This window comes from Adiantum capillus-veneris, chromosome 5 (assembly GCF_014529385.1).
Source record: "Adiantum capillus-veneris isolate H3 chromosome 5, ASM1452938v2, whole genome shotgun sequence".
Lineage (NCBI taxonomy): Eukaryota > Viridiplantae > Streptophyta > Polypodiopsida > Polypodiales > Pteridaceae > Adiantum > Adiantum capillus-veneris.
In genome coordinates this window covers 75,169,108-75,188,671 of record NC_140935.1, presented here as the reverse complement: position 1 = coordinate 75,188,671, position 19,564 = coordinate 75,169,108, and the positions used below count along the sequence as shown (strand labels likewise).

Sequence of the window (19,564 nt, the reverse complement as noted above, 5' to 3'; positions counted from 1 at the left end):
CTATATAGTGGTTCTCCAAGGAGCCTGGAGTCAAAAATTTTGGTTGTGCAGTGGATAGCAAGCTGTTTTTTGACCATATCTCTTAGCTCGTGCGTGTTTTTCATATGACACCTAATAGAGAAAATGTTCTAAATGATGTGTTTTATCTCTGGTATAAAGGGTTTGGGCTGATTCATAACGGTTTGTGATTTATGACCAAAACAGTGCCCCTACCGCCTCTATGACTTGAAACAAAAAGCTCTTTTTATGCACGCACGTGATCATAAACACAACATGTGTATAGATCAGCGTGTTAAACATGATGAAATAATCATGGGGCAACTTTGTATATACTCGGTTGATCCATATATGCACTCGTATGCGAAAAAACAATCACCGAGAGGGTGATTACTCAAAAAAACGACACACACACACACACACACACACACACACACATATATATATATATATATATATATATATATATATATATATATATATATATATATATATATAGAGAGAGAGAGAGAGAGAGAGAGAGAGAGAGAGAGAGAGAGAGAGAGAGAGAGAGAGATGATGGCTATGGAATTTAGAACTTCTCACCGTGCTTCGCACATCAAGAAGGATCCAAAGGTGCATTAAATCAGCCTCGGAGGTGCCTCGTCTTGAGAAGTTACCGTGGTGGCAGTTGTCACTTGAGTCAGTAGAGTTTGCACTTGAGGTATTGCATGCGTGCTCATTTCATTTACGCAATCTAAAGAAAATACCACAATGGCAACGGGGTGGGGGGCCTTTGAGAGTTTTGGTTGGGATCCCATCGGGTGTCATTTTCCTCTTCTCCCTCTCTCCCCCTCTACACATCTCTACCGCACTCTCTTTCCCTCTCTTCAGGGAAAAGTAAAAGGAACCATTCTCAAGCTCAAAGGAATCACTAAGGCAAGGAAAGGATTTGTGGAAGTGTAAAACCTAGATCTTCACTATATCAATTTCACTACACTTGACAAGGAGGTAGATCTTGCATCTTGCAACCTCTGTAGGCTGAAAACAGAGTAAAGCCACAACAACTTTTCCCCACAAAACTTTTGTCTCAAAAGATGGATGCCTTGATTAAGGGCACCGAATTGTGAATCGGACAAGGAACTAGTAGATCGACCATATCTGCCAAGGGAACGTACTTTGATGCTAATGTGACCCTCTCCACCAGAAAAAGTTGCTCTTGGAGAAAACACAAGGGGAGGTAGAAAATGCCACTAGGCTAGGGACATCAGAGGGAGAGAGGGGGTTGTCCGATGACAAAATGCTCCAGAAAAGCCAGCTCTAGCAAGAGCCAAACGCAGAGACGCAAGAGAGAAGAGAGGATTGCCACAGCAAGAGCCTCCCGAACGTAAGGGCGATCCCTTTGGCTGGGCGAAGAAAAAAACACCAGGGCAGCCAAGGGGATTGATACCATGTGGGTGCGTGTGTGGAAGGGTGTAGAGAGAGCAAGCGAGAGAGAGAGAGAGTACGTTGTAGACAAAGATCACCTATGTCAGATGCAGCGGAAGTGTTTAAGGATCTAGTACTCCGCACAAACACAAGGGACACTTTAATTCACTTGAAAGAACTGAACTGAATGAAAGAGAGACACAAGAGAAAGAGAAAAGAGACAAAACACGGGTGTCGGGTCCCAAACCCTCAAGGGCCCCCTTGCTCTTGCCAGAGCAAGTACTTTCTTTATTTCCTGCACAATGCTGATACAATGACTAAATGCTGATGCTAATGGGTACTAATGCTACTGATGCTGGGTACTATTGAGATATTGAAGGGTACTGAAGGTATTGGGGTACTAAGGGTGAAAGCACGAAGAAGGGACTACCAGGAGATGCGCGAGGTGAAAGAGTGCAGGTCTGGGCCGGGTGTAGCCAAGCGTGTGTGTAAGGAAGCAGTAGTGTTGCAGATTGAAATCACACAGAGAGAGAGAGAGAGGGCTCGCACGATTTGGGAAAAACTCACTCGTTGAGTTTTTGGGCTTTCCCACTTTTATTATAAGTGTGTCACGTGCACATCTAACCCTATGTGCATGTGGACAAGCTACTTCATGACAAGGGTTCAGTTAGCCTAGCTCAGGAAGTGTTCTGGCACTTTTGTGAGTCTGTTTGCAGACCGTGTATGCCCAGGCACTTAGAGTAGATGCACATCCTCTGGTTGCACGCAGTATGATCATCAGCATTACCATCAGAATCCATCAGGAGCATTTGCCAGTGCACAGAACCTGTTTTCCCTATTTTAGCCATTTTTCACTTATTATTTTTAAGCGACTTTTGTTGGGAACTGGGTAGGGCAACTTGACTAAGATAATATATAAGGAAAAGCTAGCGCTAGGTTTTCTAGCAGAAGAGCAAGGAGAGCACAGACACCTATTGCAGTAGGCCTCTGGACAACTTCTCAAGCAAGAACCCCCCAAAGAATCCTTGCGTTTTCAGCCTTGACTACACAGCGTTATCAGCCTCCTTGGACAGTGTTTTCCAGCCCCCCTTTGGACAGCGTTTTTCATGCCAAATCAGCAGCACTTCAGCGATCCCAAGGCTAGCAGATCAGCGTTTTTCAACAAGCTAATCCAGGGTTTCAGTCAGCGTTTTTGGGACAGCACCAAATCAGCGTTTAGGACAGCAGTACTTCAGCGTTTTTCAGCAGTAAAGACAGCAGCAAAAACCAGCGTTTTCAGCAGATACGTTGTCGTCGCCGCACTCCTCGTCACTGTCGTCTCCACACACTGCACCATAGCCTCACAAGTTTGCATCAACATCTTGTACCGGATTCGTGCAATCAATAGCATAGACTTCTCTTGCCATCGAGAGGAGGGCCTTCGGAGGAGGGTTTGACAACTTGTCTGGTGTCGTATTCTTCTCTCTCTATCTCTTAGTCTGAGCACCTTCATTCACAGTGTTTATCCACTTTGTTTTTGATCACTCACACTCTCTCTTTAAAGAACGGAAGGCTCTCCCTTCCGTAAGTAAAAGGAACCTTGAGCACAATTCGGAGCACTCATCTTGAGCAAAGTTCAACATTCACTTCCACTGCACCTTACATTGGTATCAGAGCTTTGACAGTGTTCTGTATCACCCAAGGAAAGAACCACAAGAACCACATAATTTTTTTTGCTTGTTGCGGTCGCACGTAACCCAAGACCTCTTAGGCGTGTCGATTCCTAATCGTGTTTTTGAAGCGTGACAGGAAACCCAAGAAAGAAGGGCTTGTCCAGCCTCCCCTTGCTCTCTTCTCACTCATTGCGAGTGGACTGTGCACTTAGCGGCTAGCCAATCAACGTGAGGTGGGAAAAAGCAACCTTGGTGTGAGCGCAAGGCCGACAAGGGGTGCGCCCATAGGAAAGAGTGTAGCTCGGGTGAAGGGAAGATCCTTCTTTAACACGGATTGCAAGCTAAAGAAGAACCTCATGACCCTCAAGAACCTCAAGACTCCATAACCTCAAGAACCTCAAGACTCAAGAACCTCAAGAACTGAAGAACCAAGACCCGCAAGAACCCAAGTTCCTCGTGAACTAAGAACCTAAGACTTCAGTGGATGGTCATCACTCGAAGCGGAATGGATACTTTGTATGAAGGTGATGGACGTGAAGAAGGTGAAGAAGAATTTTCCCCACCAGGAGGTTTTTCCGACCCTCCTTTCCCATCTACGCCACGGATTGCACCAAATCCTATGGAGGCTTTGGTCAAGTCGATGATGGCACAACAAGAAGCGACTCGCGTTGCCGTGGAGCGTGAATGCCAAGAAAGACAAGATCGCGAGTGTGAACAAGCGCGCTTGGCGGACGAGGAACAGAAAGAAAGAAAAGCAGCAAGAAAGGCCAACTTGGAGCAAGCTTGCTTGGCGACCGAAGAAAGAAAGGCTACTATGGAGCGTGAGCTTGTGCAAGCGCGCTTGGCGGCCGACGCAAGAAAGGAAGCGGCCAAAGAAAGAAGTGAACAAGCGCACGAAGCGGCCGAAGCAAGACGAGCGGCCTTGGAGGCCGAGCGTGAGGTACAAAGAGACCAACACATGTAAGAATTGGTTCGACAGGTTCTCACCTCGAAACCCGAGCCGATCAAAGAAGTTGGTGGTTGATCAAGTGTCACAAGCCGAGATTTGGACTCCAACAACCCCGTCACCAAGAAGTTGACGTTAAGTAAGTATGATGGTAAGATGGATGCGACGAGTATTCATTCTCGGTTGCATCGATTTAATGCTTATTTTGCGACAACTAAGAAGATAGGAAATTGCAAGGTTTTGACGACAGCTATGTACCTTGCCGGTGATGCCATTAATTGGTACCACGCATGGCAAGAGGTAGAGTTGGCTGCGCACGTAGAGGAAGCCGACGAAGACACACCCCTTTCCTTCAATTGGGCCGACTTCCAAGACAAGCTCAAGGCGCGGTTCATGCCACTACACTACCTAGCACGATTGAAGGACGATTGGCGCGTTCTCAAGTAAAATGGTATGCCAGTCATGTCTTTCTCTAATCGTGTTTTGTAGCTCGGTACTCAATTACGCAAGTCGGATGCGGAGCGCAAAGAGGCATTCCTTTATAGATTGGACGAGTATATCAAGTTTGATGTGGAGGTACTTGATCCAATCGATCTCAACAAGGCGGTAGCATTGCTCTCGCACAAGAGATAAAGCACAATAAGGGAAAGCCTAAGGAGAACAAGACTTCTTAAGGAACCTCTCAGACTTCTCAGACACCCCAAAATAGTAAGAACGGTAAGAATGGTAACTCTTCTAGCCCATCTTCCTCTAATCCTTCGGAAAAGAACTCTCAAAATGAATCTAAGGGTAAAGCTAAAACATCCGCAAAACCTAAGCTAACCCCGGATGAAAAAGCCGCACAAGGAATTATAGAAGGATACATAATGGCTGAAGAACAAGTGATTTATGCTAAGGAAGGTAGATGCTATCAATGTCACGTCAAGGGTCACATTAAGAAGGCTTGTCCTAAGACAGCCCCACCTAAAGAATCTAAGGCACCCACAGCAACCACAAGCACTTTAATGAACCAAGGTGAATCTTCTCATGTCTCTGGCACACACATTGATGAGTCTCTCATGAAGTGTTATGGTCATGTAAAGGTCAGTGTTTTATCATATTGTTTGATCCAAGCAGTATGCATGATGTTGTTAGTGTCTCTCTTGTTGAGAGAGCCCGCCTAGAGGTTAGTCAGAAATCTCCTCTCGAGGTCTCTGGCTTCGCTCTCGGTATGGACTCTCTCATCACGAAAGAGTGCCTTGATGTGTTGTTTACAGTTCAACAATCTGCTTTCTGTAGGAAATTTCTCGTGTCTCTTCTTTCAGGATGTGATATGCTTTTGGGCATTAGATGGTTTCGTGAGCATAACCCTCTCATTGATTGGGAGGCCAACACTCTCACATTAAATGCCAAGAGTGACTCTCCCATGATCATTCGTGCTGAGGAGGGTCTGCATTCTTTGCCTCTCATTTCTCATGTGCAAGTAAAGCGTGAATTATGACGTCCAGACAGGTATTCATCTTTGTTTACCAAGTTTAAGCATCTCTTTTTGCAGGATGATCTTCCACCCCGTCTCCCACCCGAGCGGCCGGAGGACCATCGCATTGAGCTTACGGAGGGGGCACAACTTGTCAGTAAGGCTCCCTACCGTTTGAAAAGACACAGGAAGAAGAGTTAGAGCGGCAACTCACGGAGTCGGTGGCTAGAGAATTCATATGTCCGAGTGTAAGTCCTTTTGTTGCCCCTATTTTGTTTGTCCGCAAGAAAGATGGTTCGTCTCGTTTGTGTGTTGATTACAGGGCATTGAACAAGATGACCGTCAAGAACAAGTTTCCGATGCCTCACATTGAGTATATCCTTGATAGGCTCAATGGGGCAAAGGTTTTCAGTAAGGTCGATCTTAAGAGTGGATACCATCAGGTACGGGTATTCAAAGGCGACATCGTCAAGAACGCTTTTCGCACTAAGCGAGGGGAGTATGTTGTTATGCCTTTTGGATTGACAGGTGCCGTGGGTACATTTAATCATCTCAGAATGATTGACAGGTATCCACGGCGTAATTACGTCGTGGGCCCAAAACTGCAATGTAACCACCTTCAACGTTAACGGACTCAGACACAAAAGGAGCGAGCTTGGATCGTTGATGGGAACTGACAAATCGAACATTGTCGGGGTGCAAGAAACTCGAATGTTCCAAGGATGTTGGCCTCTTAGACTCCCTGGGCACGTGGTCTTTAATGTCCTAGGCACCGCAAAACCAGGAGAACGTGGAATGGCGTCTCTTGTCGTGAATGAGCTCAGACCCTTTGGGCTCAACTTCCCTTTCCCAAATCAAATTTTCGTACAATTTTTCCCCAAAGGTTCAGGGGCTTGGATACATGGAAATGTATACATGCCGCAGCGTCAGTTGGGCGAAGCCAAGACAGTCGCTTTGAAGACCCTCGCCTGAACGTTGGGGGCTATCTCGAACAAAAATCTACTGATGATTGTTGAAGGTGACTTCAACATAAAGACGAGGGCACTCAAGAAGTGGCTATTGAGATGCGGGAGAGGATTTGAGAGCTTAAAGGTTCGAGGCTTGAACGTCACGTACCATTCCAGGTGAGGGAAGGGAAAGTCGGACATCGATCACAACAACACAGTACAAAGAGGGATATACTTGTCGGATCATTGGCCACTAGTGTGCCACCTACACTCTGTGGAGTCGGGACTAGCAGCGAAAGCTACTATGCCATCCGTACCCAAATTGGATGCATGTAAGATGGATGTGAATTGCAGGCTGTTCCTCGATGACAATCGATGGAACACTCTGCTGCACCTCGAGCACGAGGACGGGCTTGCGACCCAACAATGCTATGACAAGTTTGTTTCCGTTGCTACATCTATAGCCAAGGAGGCTGGAGCTCTTGCCACGAAGCCACTGCCGAGGCCAAGGTCAGGTTGTCGACTCGAACCTTGGGCTCGGAGACTCATTAATGCGCGTTGGAAAGCCTGGAATAAGATGAGGAACAAATCTGCGAACACTAGGGCTGGCCATTAAGCGGTTAGGGAGTACAAGGCAATAGTACTGCGTACGAAGGCTGCTGTCCGTGACGGTAACAAAGGATCCTTCGAGCGCTTCGTGGAAAAAGGGAATGAGCTCCTGAGGGAGGGTCAAATGAAGAAATTCTTTACCCACCTCAAGAAAATTGTTCGGAAGGGGCAAGGAACTATTGCCAATCAACTTTTGAACGCAAATGGGGAGCTAGTAATGGAACCAGAGAGACAATTACAAGTATGGGAGGGTCACTACTCCAAGGTATTCGTCGATACGAACGGTACCAACAAGGATCCACTTGCATGGTATGACAAACACGTGCGAATCTGGCCTAGTATGCCTGAGGTATGTGACCCGTTGAATTGGTTTGAAGTACGGGAGGCTTGTCGGCGGTTGAAGAGGCACAAGACAGTGGGTGGCGATGGTTTACCACCCGAATTCTTCAAGCGTGAAAGATAAGGGGCTTAGGTCGGATCCACGTAAGCCACGATCGGAGATGGGCAAGGCATACTTGCACATGATTGAGGGTATTTATGACATCGGAGACATCCCGGCCGGCGCTAGCGACGTAGTGATTGTGTCAATCCTCAAGAAGGGCATTTTGACCAACACTGATAACTATCGCGGGATCGCGTTAATCTCCGTTGTCATGAAAATCCTCACTACGATCGTGATTAGGCGGATCACTAAGATACTTGAAAAGAGGAACTTCTTCAATCCGGGCCGAGCAGGATTCCGTACTAATGAGGAATGCATAGGGCAAGTTGCATGTCTGAAGGAGATCGTGAAACTCCGTCATAAGGATGGGAAACCAACCTATACGGCCTACATTGATTTCAAGAAGGCGTACGACACAGTACTGCACGAGGCGTTGTTCCTAAAGCTCGCTGCGGTTGGCCTGCAAGATCGAGCACTTAGATTCTTCCAAGCGCTCTATAGGTCCACCTCTGTTAAAGTCCGGCACATGGAACAATTGTCAGATTTGATTTTGGTGCAGCAGGGAGTCCGCCAAGGATGCCCGGGATCGCCCTGTCTATTCAATATATACATCAACGATATTTTAGACACAGATGGGGAAACATGGGACCTGGAAGTACCTAACTTCCTCAAAAGAATTAAAGGACTCCTTTTTGCTGACGACCTGGTTCCACTTGTTGCTGACTCTCCCGAAAGCCTACAAACGAGCCTTGACAAGGTAAGTGAATGGGCAAAAACATGGGGCATGACCTTTGGAATTGATAAATGCATGGTAACGGTGTTCCATGGAGACTTGCAGGATCTCTCTATGAGGATCTTTATTCTGGGTGGTGAGATGGTTGCAGTAGGTGAAACGTACAAGTACCTTGGCATCGATGTAGACTCGACCTTCTCCATTGAACGCATCATCAAGGAGCGAGCGGACAAGGGTAGGAAAAGCCTATTCGCATGTCAGCACTTATTGGCAAACCGAGCCATTCGTATATGGTCTCGCCTGACTGTTTTTAAGGCATGCGTGTATCCAGTGATTTGTTATAGCGCGAAAATTATGGGGGCCCACAATCAGCGTGTCCTTCACTCTCTGCAGCCTCTCGTCGCCACCGGGATGCGAATGTTATTCGGAAAGGGAGCAAGGTCAACCTGTGTAGGGACGGCAACTCTCCATCACGAGTTTAACATACCACCTGTACCTGCCTTTTGTGGGGGATAACGAGCAAGGGCTTTTGACAAGTACCGCTCAATTTCATCTACCTGGATAGGCTCCTTGGTAAACAAGAAGCCTAAGAACCAACCGTTCAAAAAGTGGACTTGGACGACAAGAACCCAAAACTGGATGAATAAGTATATCCCAATGGCTGACTTCAGCTCAGTTTGCTACCACGCATGGGACAAGTGGGACGAGAGGCATTCGTGCCTGGCGTTGGAGTCCTATAAGATGGTCGGCTTTGAGCAAACTCGTGGATACCTGTTGCAGCTCAATAGGAGCACTATAGTGAATAGGAAGGAGGAGAGAATGCTGGCTCTCGCGAGAGTAGGTAGGCTCAAACTGGCTGATAGTTATATCATATATGCGCGGACACAGCATTTGCACGCTGTGCTCCCAGTTAGAGGGTCGTTCGCTTTCGCATTTGCTGATGAACTGTTCGGCGGTAGATGATTCTAGGGGGAGATGGCTAAACCGATTCAACTCCACCTTCAACGTACTCGACCCTTCGTTGGACCGTGAAGAAAGGACCGTTATCCTCCTTGGTGGGGAGGCTCGCGGGAAGCGGATGCCCTTCTGGGTACGCCGTGATCCGCACTCAAGGGACGGAACCGTAGGGCACGTGCCTGTGGCGAAGTTCCTCAGTGAAGTTGTATCCCGGTACTTGGGTGCTCTGTATAGGCGAATGGGAAGATAATGCTCCCCTTCCTATGCTGTTATTGAATCCGATCCCCTTCGGGGGGAAGGACGTAATTCTCTCCAAGCGAAGCCAGATGAGCTACAAGAGCGTCCAAGTGGCACTCCCCCCGGGGGATCAACTTCACCTAAAAGGGGTTGGGAGGTGGAAAAGGGAGACATCACCAACCTCAGCAGACGCCACCTGTGAGCCGATGCCCTTTCAAGCGGGTATGGCATTTCCTAGGGGAAAACCGTCGGGTTACAAAGGCAGTTTAGTGAGGTGAGCGATAAGTTACCTGGAGGAGGCAACTGCAAAGGGAAGACCGAAGCAAGTCCCGCATTACCTGGGCCTCTGCACAGAGGTACTTGGTCGCTGTCACGCCCAAATCAAGTTGGCGAAATGGGTCTCTCAAGGAAATAGTCATTGCCCTAAGAGTGTAGATAATTATGGCCTCTCGTAGTCCAGAGGAAACTAGTGACAAAAGCGTCTGTCTTCGGTTTCTGGGTGCATAGTCCTGGTCGTTCTTCTTGTGCACTTTTTTGGTGTATTAGGAGAGCGGCCGGGCATGCCCTACCCGACTCTGAAAACAAAACAAAAAGCCATTTCGGCGATATGGTTGGTGTATGTGTGTTCATTTTTCTTGATGATATTCTCATTTTTTCTACATCGTGGGAACAACATGAAAAAGAAGTCGAAAGGGTACTAACCCGTTTGGATGATTGTCAGTTGTACATTGCAGCTAAGAAATATGAGTTTTTTCTCACTGAAGTTACTTATCTTTGGGTTATATCATTTCTGCAAAAAACGTCACGCTAGACCCCGCGAAGGTGGAACAGGTATGTAATTGGGATTTGCCCAAAACTACATATGATGTGCGTTCTTTTCTTGGTTAGTGTCAAGCATATAGTTAGTACATAGAGAATTTTGCACGCATTGTCGCACTTATGACTGATGTTTTAAAAGGGGTAAAGACTCGCCGTCAGCGCGTAGACTTGCCCGAAGCAACCATTGAGACTTTCGCGGCTCTCAAGGTTGCGGTGACAGAAGCATCGTGTCTTATCCTTGCCTCTTGGGATTACCCTTTGAGGTATGGACGGATGGGAGCAATGTTGCCATAGGCATTGTGCTTCAGCAGCATGGTCGTCCCATAGCTTTCCTTAGTCGGAAGCTTAATAGTGCAGAAAATAACTATTCAGTTTATGATAAAGAACTTTTGTCTGTCATTCACTCTCTTAAGCATTGGAAGCATTTTTTGTATGGTAGAGAGTTTACAGTTCGCACAGATCACCAAGCTCTTAAGTGGCTCCAGTCTATGTCTAGTGCACATTATAGTGATCGCCAAGCACGGTGGTCACAATTTTTTGAGCAATTTGGAGGTTTGATTGAATATGTGTCTGGAAAAGCTAACCCTGTTTTGCAGATGCGTTGAGTCGCAAAGGACAGATTTTGGCTCTTGAGTCAAGATCCTTAGTTTCTATTCAGGGTGTGTCTTTCGACAGCATGAAGAACCAGTATGCAGATTCCGAGTTTGGTAAGCAATGGTTGTAGGCTCTTGCTTCCCAAGGACCAAGCAACTATCTCATTCGTGATGGTTTGATGTATTTTTGTCAACGTCTGTGTGTGTTGCTCTCTCTCAGGCCAGCCATATTGCAAGATGCACATGACTCTCTCACGGGTGGGCACAGGGGAATGAATACCACTTTGGAAAAAATAGAAAGATACTTTTATTGGCCTAAAATGCGAAAGGATGTGTTTCGTTATGTCACACACAGTGCACTATATGTCAAAAGGTAAAAGCTCCTCGGGATAAGTAGCAAGGCCTCTTGCTTCCGCTGCCTATTTCCAATGGACCTTTTCAAGATATTTCCATGGATTTTGTGACTAACCTTCCACCTAGTTTGCATTCAAGGAACACTCAATGTTTGACAATTGTTGATCGTTTCGGCAAGTTTTGCATGTTAATTCCTTGTAAGGCCATAATTATAACACAAGATGTAGCACGGTTGTACATAAAGCATTGGTACCCCCTCTGTGGTTTGCCAAAATCAATTGTTTCAGATAGGGATGTTAAGTTCACGTCCAATTTTTGGCACACACTCTTTGAAAATTTTGACACTAAGTTGAACTTTTCATCGGCTTTTCATCCACAGTTAGATGGTCAGACAGAGATTTACAATAAGTTGGCTTTTGATGTTTTAAAGTCATATGTGCATGATCAACAGTCTTATTGGGAGCTCTATCTCCCATTGGTTCAGGCTATTTTGAATGACTGTTTTTCCTCTGCCATTGGTCGAACTCCGTATACGGCAGCTTTTGGCTGTCGATTCCAGTCACTTTTGACTCACTCGGTCAGTCAAATGCCTGATGCTAATGCTGAAAGTTAGTCGTTAGATGAGATTTCTGAGAGTGTGAAGCTTCGGCTAAGCAAGGCTCATGAGTCTTACTCACGACAGGCTAATAAGCATCGTCAGGATGTTTCCATTAAGAAAAGAGATTGGGTGTATTTAAGAATCATGAAGCAACGTCTTAAGCAAGTTGGAAAGAAGTGTGCAAAGTTGTCTTTTAGTATGTATGGTCCATTTCCAGTCATTAAAAAGATAAATGAGGTTTCAATGAAATTGCAATTGTCTAACTCATGGTCAATGCACAACGTTTTCCATGTTTCTTGGTTGAAAGTGTTTCAGGGAACACCTTTAAAGGACATTTCGGAAGAAGAACCGGAAATCATCGATGAAGCTGAAGTCATGGAGTCGGAGCAAGTGTTGTTGCATCGGTTTCGCCATGGTTCAAAGAAGCAAGTGAGACAATACTTCTTGAGGTTCAAGGATCGAGGAACCCACGAAGTAGTGTGGGTGGATGAAGAGTTTTTCAACGATTATCCCGAGATGTTGGCAGACTACAAGGAAGCCATGCAGCTCGGTATCAGTACCTCACTTTAAAAAGGAGGGGATGTTACGTGCAAATCTAACCCTATGTGTATGTGGACAAGCTACTTCATGACAAGGGTTCAATTATCCTAGCTTAGGAAGCGTTCTGATACTTTTGTGAGTCTGTTCGCAGACCGTACGTGCCCAGGCACTTAGAGTAGATGCATATCCTCTGGTTGCACGCAGCATGATCATCAGCATTACCATCAGAATCCATCAGGAGCATTTGCCAATGCACAGAACCTATTTTCCCTATTTTAGCCATTTTTCACTTATTATTTTTAAGTGACTTTTGTTGGGAACTGGGTAGGACAACTTGACTAAGATAATATATAAGGAAAAGCTAGCGCTAGGTTTTCTAGTAGAAGAGCAAGGAGAGCACAGGCACCCGTTGCAGAAGGCCTCTGGATGGCTTCTCAAACAAGAACCCCCCAAGAACCCAGGCGTTTTCAGCCTTGACTACACAGCGTTTTCAACCTTGACTACACAGCGCTTTCAGCCCTTTGGACAACTTTATCAGCCCCCTTGGACAACGTTTTCCAGCCCCCCTTTGGACAACGTTTTTCATGCCAGATCAGTAGCACCATAGCGATCCCAAGGCTAGCAGATCAGCGTTTTTCAACAAGCTAATCCAGCGTTTCCATAGCTAGCAGTCAGCGATTTTGGGACAACACCAAATCAGCATTCAGGACAGTAGTACTTCAGTGTTTTTCAGCAGCAGCAAAAACCAGCGTTTTCAGCAGATACGTCGTTGTCGCCGCACTCATCGTCACCATCGTCTCCACACACTACATCATAGCCTCAAAAGTTTGCATCAGCATCTTGTACCAGATTCGTGCAATCAATAGCATAGACTTCTCTCACCATCGAGAGGAGGGCCTTCGGAGGAGGGTTTGACAACTTGTTTGGTGTTGTATTCTTCTCTCTATATCTCTCAGTCTCAGCACCTTCATTCACAGTGTTTATCCATTTTGTTTGTGATCACTCGCACTCTCTCTCTAAAGAACGAAAGGCTCTCCCTTCCGTAAGTAAAAGGAACCTTGAGCACAGTTCGGAGTACTCATCTTGAGCAAAGTTCAACATTCACTTCCGCTGCACCTTACAAAGTGACCTTTAAAAAATGTGTCTAGGTTCAATGTGAATTTGGACAAAGTATAAAAATGTACAAAAGGGGTTATTTAGGCCTTTAACCCAACAGACAGGTGCTGAGGTACTGATGGGTTCTGTGTCGACGACGATGACAGTGAGGATTAGGTACTGATGGGTTCTATGTCGGCGGCGACGAGAAGGTACTGATGGGGTCTATGTCGACGACGATGATGACGAGGTATTGATGGGTTCTATATCGACGACGACGATGATGACGAGGTATTGATGGGTTCTATGTCGACGACAACGACGACGACGATGGGTTCTATGTTGACGACGACGATGATGTCAACGACAACGATGGCGACGCTATGGTTGAATGCCGAAAACTGCTAGCGATGTCGATGGCTAGGGTCTACAACCACGACGAGGCTAGGGGCTGAACTCGGTGGCGATCATGGCGTGAAAATGCTGGCTGTTCTGACTAAAAACGCTGATCACAAAAGCTGGTTCATGATGAGAAAACGTTGGGAAATTGCTGGGTCGTGCGGGTACTGCTTGGTGCTACTGCAATCCCTTGTGTCTTCTGGTGTCTCTAGCGCCCAATGGGCTTCCTTTATAGCCTCCAAAGGCTGGGTCGAGCTGGCTGAAACGCCACGATTGGGAAAGTGAAGGGTCACGTTTGGAGCTGTCCAAAGGGCTGAAATGCAGTACTGTGCAAGCGAGGGTATGCAACTATGATCGACCTGGGCATGCTTGTCCTGCTAGAGGCTCACAAAGTTGCCAGGCTAGGTCCTAAGCTAAGACTCATGCTAGACTGTAGCAGAAGCATTTCCATGTAGCGCAAATGAAGTGTGCATGTGACAACCTAACTATGGTAACATAACACCACAAGGGAGAGCTTACCTACCCTAAGCACATACATAGTGAAATAGGTTCAGGTAAGGCAATCACCCACCAAAAGTACAGCTTTGGGGAAAACCTAAAACCCCAAAAAAATGGGAAACCTCAGGTCTAACCCAAACATGACCGGACAGAATTTCCTAAAAGGTTTTGGCCACGCAATCTACATGCAATGCAATGAGTGGCTAGCCCGGGAAGACCACTAGGCATACAAGAATGCCAAAAACCATGAAGTAGCGGAGGGGGAAACTCTAACCATCTGGTGATGACATATCTCCAACAAAGGAGGGGTTGCCTTTGATGAGAGGAGGCCATAGCTGATAACTCGATGGAACTCAGATTTGCAACAAAATTCAGCGAAACAGTCCGCAAAAACTTGCAGAATGGGTTGTTTTGGGAGCTAAAATTTGCAGACTCAGCCACCCAAACTTTTTTACAAATTTACTGTCTTAGCTGAGCCCCCAATCTTCAGACCAAGGACGAGCACTTATTGTTAATGGCATGGACAGCAGCCAAGCAACACACTAAACACACACACCACACATGCAAGCCACTTAGCAGAACACACAGCATAGAAGGAAAACACAAACATAGGAAAAACCATAGAGGAAGACAAAGTAAAGAGGACAAGCACGAAATCAGAGTCACAACAGAAACACACTCTGTAGTCTCTGAGAGCCATTAGAAGCGGGAACAGTTGCGGGGATTGCTTTTGAACTCTCTACTGAGCCGGAGGGTTTTCTTCCATCAACATGGAATCAAACAACAAACAAATACCCAGCCAGGGCCCTGACAGTTGAGGTTCAGGACCACCAATTTGCATGTGCAGGTTCATCCCGCTTTACCATCTTCTCTATCTTCTTTCACTCTCTTGTCATTTCAGTTATTTCATGTTTTGAAGTGCTCACTTGTCTGAGACGAGTACAAATATATCACAATTGCTGAAGGGAAGCTGTCATGATTGGTCACCCCTGCTTGTGTTCAATGGGTTCTTATTTCTAATGGTCTCCTTGGTGTACAGTACATTCTCTCTACCACTGCACTTTACTCCTTTTGGTAGACATTAGGTTTGTATTCAAATACTAAAATAATTGTGCAGGAAGCTCGAGCACTTTTAGGACGTTTGGAATATCAAAGGGGAAATGTGGAGGCTGCTTTACAAGTTTTTGACGGCATAGATATTAGCACAGTCAGATCTCGGATGAAAGCTTCTATAACAAGCAAGAGTTCTCAGCGACGAGGCAGATCCAAGAATGATATTTCACATTCGTTGTCTCTACATGCGGCTAGCTTGCTACTCGAGGCTATCTACTTGAAGGCGAAGTCTTTGCAGAAGCTTGGACGTTTAACAGGTATTAAAGACTCCTCATTGTCATACCTCTCATGTGTTGTGCCTCAAAAATACTTTTAAACTGACACACTGCATTCGGACTCCTCTGCTGACAAGGGATTGTAGCATATGTAGGTGCCAAATCATGCTGTCTTACTGTAATTGCAGATGATTACTCCATGTGATTTTGTACCACCTATTAAAAAGTTGAGTTTCCTTGTGCTGCAGATGCGGCTTTAGAGTGCAAGGGAATACTTGATACTGTGGATGTGGTTTTCCCACAAGGCATGCCTGATTCATTGGGTGAAAGTAAGCTACAAGAGACTATCAGTAATACTGTAGAGCTACTTCCAGAGCTTTGGAAACAAGCAGGCCAATATCATGAGGCAATGCCTGCTTATAGGCGTGCTCTACTCCATCAGTGGAATCTCAATCCTGAAAGCTGTGCTCGCATTCAAAAGGAGTTTGCAATATTACTACTGTATGGGGGTGTAGAAGCAGGGGCTCCCAGTTTGGCTTCTCAAGGTGAGGGGTCATTTGTGCCCAAAAACAACCTAGAGGAGTCTATCCTTTTATTGATGATTCTTTTGAGAAAGATCTCGTTGAGAAGAATTGCTTGGGACTCAACTGTTCTGGAGCATCTCACTTTTGCGTTGTCAATGTGTGGGCAGACAGAAACCCTAGCAATGCAATATGAAGAGGTGCTTCCCGGCATCTTTAGCAGGGCTGACCGTTGGTATAACCTAGCTCTCTGTTATAGTGGGGTTGGTAAAAACAAATTGGCTCTAGGTCTACTCGAAAAGTCTTTGCACCATTTGGAAAAGCCCAACGATATCTCTGCTCTGTTACTGGCAGCAAAGTTATCTTGTGAAGATAATGATACCTCTAGTAATGCAATGCAGTATGCACACAGAGCCATAGCCAACATGAAGGAAGATTCTCACAGTCGAAAATGCGTCGCCTATCATATCCTTGGTTCATCCATGGGTAAGCAAGCGAGGCTTGCTTCTCTTAATACACAGAGAGCCTTTTTACAGAGAGAGTCCCTGAAGGCTCTGCAAGACTCTGCTATGCTTGATGGAGAGAATGCAGGTACATATTTTGACCTTGCACTAGAATATGCCGAGCAGAGAAACTTGACTGCCGCCTTGGATTGCGCCAAAAAATATTTGGACCTGACCGGCGGTTCAGAGGTGCAAGGGTGGAGGTTGTTGGGGCTAATTCTTTCAGCTCAACAGCGATACTCTGATGCTGAGAATGTGCTGAATGTTGCTTTGGATGAGACCGGCACATGGGAACAAGGTGAGTTACTAAGGACCAAAGCCAAGCTGCAAATGATACAGGGCAAGTCAACTGAGGGAATCAAGACATACATGCGACTTCTAGCCCTGGTTCAAGCTCAGAGGAAGAGTTTTAATGCTCGAAGCTTGAAGGCGAAGGTAACATGACTGTTGCCTATGAGTTTTGGAAAGAAATGAAGATTTTAGTTCTCTTGCATCGTTTCACCTCATCCCTCCGAATGTGCATATTGAAAGGCAAGGATCAGATATTTGGCAAGCAGTCGCAAGTTGCGTATGCCACCTTCAATTGAAAGGATTGAAAAGAAAGCCCAAAGAGATTTAGTGCCTGGATGGAACATAGGCTAGAAGAGGACTTTGAGACCGCTGTTGGGTTGGCAGGGTTGTTCACGTTCTCAACATTTTGTTTGGTGTTGGACAAAACTGATGGATGAATTTATAACTTGAGCTTAGCTTCTTAGAAAGGTCTTGTTGGTGCAGCTTCCATGTTGAAATCTTAGAGATAAATTATTACAACTTCTAAGTGAATGCTGAAGGTCTGCATATCAGATAAAAAGTGGTGCTCGGGAGAATTTTAGCCACCTTATCAACTGCTTTATTGTGGCTGACTCAGTTCTTGGTGATTCAGGTTGATGGTGAAAAAGTGTCAGAAGTAGATGTCTGGCAGGACCTAGCTGGGGTTTACACAACCATAGCAGCATGGCATGATGCTGAGGTGTGCCTTGAAAAAGCGAAAAGTTTAAAACTACACTCGGCAGCTACATGGCACGCGACTGGTAATTGTCTCTTTGCTTGCATGTATACCAAGCGTGTTTTATGGAAACCTCTACACTGCATTCAAAATTTGTATGTTGAATTTGCATGTAGGAGTCTTATATGAAGCTCGTGGTCAGCTACCTGAGGCATCAGCTTCTTATTATAATGGGCTTGCAATGGATCCTGACCATGTGCCCTGCAAGGTCTCCTTAGGGGCATTACTTAGGCGAAGCGGAGGCGAATCTCTACCAGTTGCTAGAAGCTTCTTAACAGATGCGCTCCGGCTGAATCCCACAAACCACATGGCTTGGTACAATCTAGGGATGGTACACAAGCTTGGAGGAAGGCCCTCTGATGCGGCAGATTGCTTTCAGACTGCATACTTGTTAGAGCAGTCAGCTCCGGTGGAAGAGTTCAGCTCACTTGCAGCATGTGTTTGATAGTCTGTACTGAAATTACTGGGCAAGAATATGGGCTGTGCTTGTGGGCCTGGACCTCGTGTTCTAGAATGCTTTTTGTGTATAGAGAATAAAACGATGCCACTGATTTAAGAGTGCTTTATTTTCTCCTCAAGACTTCGATATTGTGGGGATGCTACAGCCTGAAGAGTGGATGGTGAGATGACATCGTGCAGTCTGTGAGCAGCCAAATGAGAGAGGCAGTCAAAGAGGGCAAATTTGCTACTTTTCTTGGCCAGCTCCAAAAAAGTATCTGCCCAACTTTGTTGCATGTGCTTCCAAGGTTTAGTCAGCAATGGGTCTGGATGAATGCTTTGAAAATGCATTATCTTGCACAAAATGCATTACCTAGTGCAAGATGAGTGTCCTTGTCCCATTCCTGTGTGGGGTTTGAAAGTGCAGGCATCACGTGGCCAATGGAAGAACAGGTGTTAACTTTTTCAGACGTTATTTGTACAAACTAATTTGTGTTGTAATTTCTTAATATTTCAATGTAAGCTTAAGATATTCCATGCACTCAGTGCTACTCCATATCATACGAGCAGTATTTATCAGCTGCTTTATGAGTACACAAGAGGATCAACCTTCCAGTGTATCCTTGGCCCTTAGGTACTTGATTATGTGCAATGGTCCTCTTTTCTTTCCAATTATTTTTTTGTCGATAGTTTGACTATTATGCCTTCTGTCAGCAATTTTAAGACCAAAAGACTCTTTGCAACCATCAGTTGCAATTCTTATTTATCTGAGTATTAAGGGGTGAGTCCAAAGAAACCATGTATATTGCTTATGCATTTCTAGTTGATGCAAATAAATATACATTGATGATCTCTTGATACCCTATTATGGCATGTGATGTTCCTCTTTTATGCATGATTGAAGAAAGTTGTGTGTATATGGGGATTTCTTATAGTTGCTTGACTTTCGCTACTATTTGTGTGCATTGATTATGGCTAATATATTGTCAATCTCTTTTATCTATCATCTTTGTGGATACTACCTGAAACTCTCATGTGGTGTCATATTCATATTTTTCACATAGTTTTGAAACATATCTGATTTTTGGCTTATTTTGCAATCTTTTGTGAGGTTTTTTGAAGCCGAGTGTGGGAAACTTTGATAGGTGGGTTAGATCGTTAGAGCACTCCTTTTGTACCCATGCCATTGGACATGTATAGATGAGTACATATCTTATGTCAAGCATGGAATTTGCTTGTTAGTCTTAATGGCTTGACAACTATTTGCAATTAGTTTGAGCCGATTGGTTTTCTTACGCCCAAAATACTCTCAAAATTTGTTAAAATTTTCCCATGGCATTGTCATTGTTTTATGTGCATTACCACACTAATTCATGGTTTGACATATTGTCAAAACTTTGCTTTATTTTGCCTAAACATTGTTTTTGCCGTCGTGTGGCATGATGGCTTC

The 19,564-nt window shown here is 45.4% G+C and overlaps 1 protein-coding gene across 5 annotated transcripts in view; it reads left to right on the top strand.

Annotated features, from left to right (window-relative positions):
- Positions 1-18,812, top strand: part of LOC147457544 (protein NPG1-like) — a 63,458-nt gene extending 44,646 nt beyond the window's left edge. For all 5 annotated transcript variants that reach the window (XM_086512417.1, XM_086512415.1, XM_086512414.1 and 2 more), the window contains 4 exons: positions 15,397-15,649; positions 15,856-17,066; positions 17,554-17,701; positions 17,793-18,812. In XM_086512417.1, coding sequence (XP_086368543.1) covers positions 15,397-15,649; positions 15,856-17,066; positions 17,554-17,701; positions 17,793-18,121 — 1,941 coding nt within the window. In that variant the 3' untranslated portion in view covers positions 18,122-18,812. The remainder of the gene's footprint in view (positions 1-15,396; positions 15,650-15,855; positions 17,067-17,553; positions 17,702-17,792) is intronic.
- Positions 18,813-19,564: the final 752 nt, after the last annotated feature.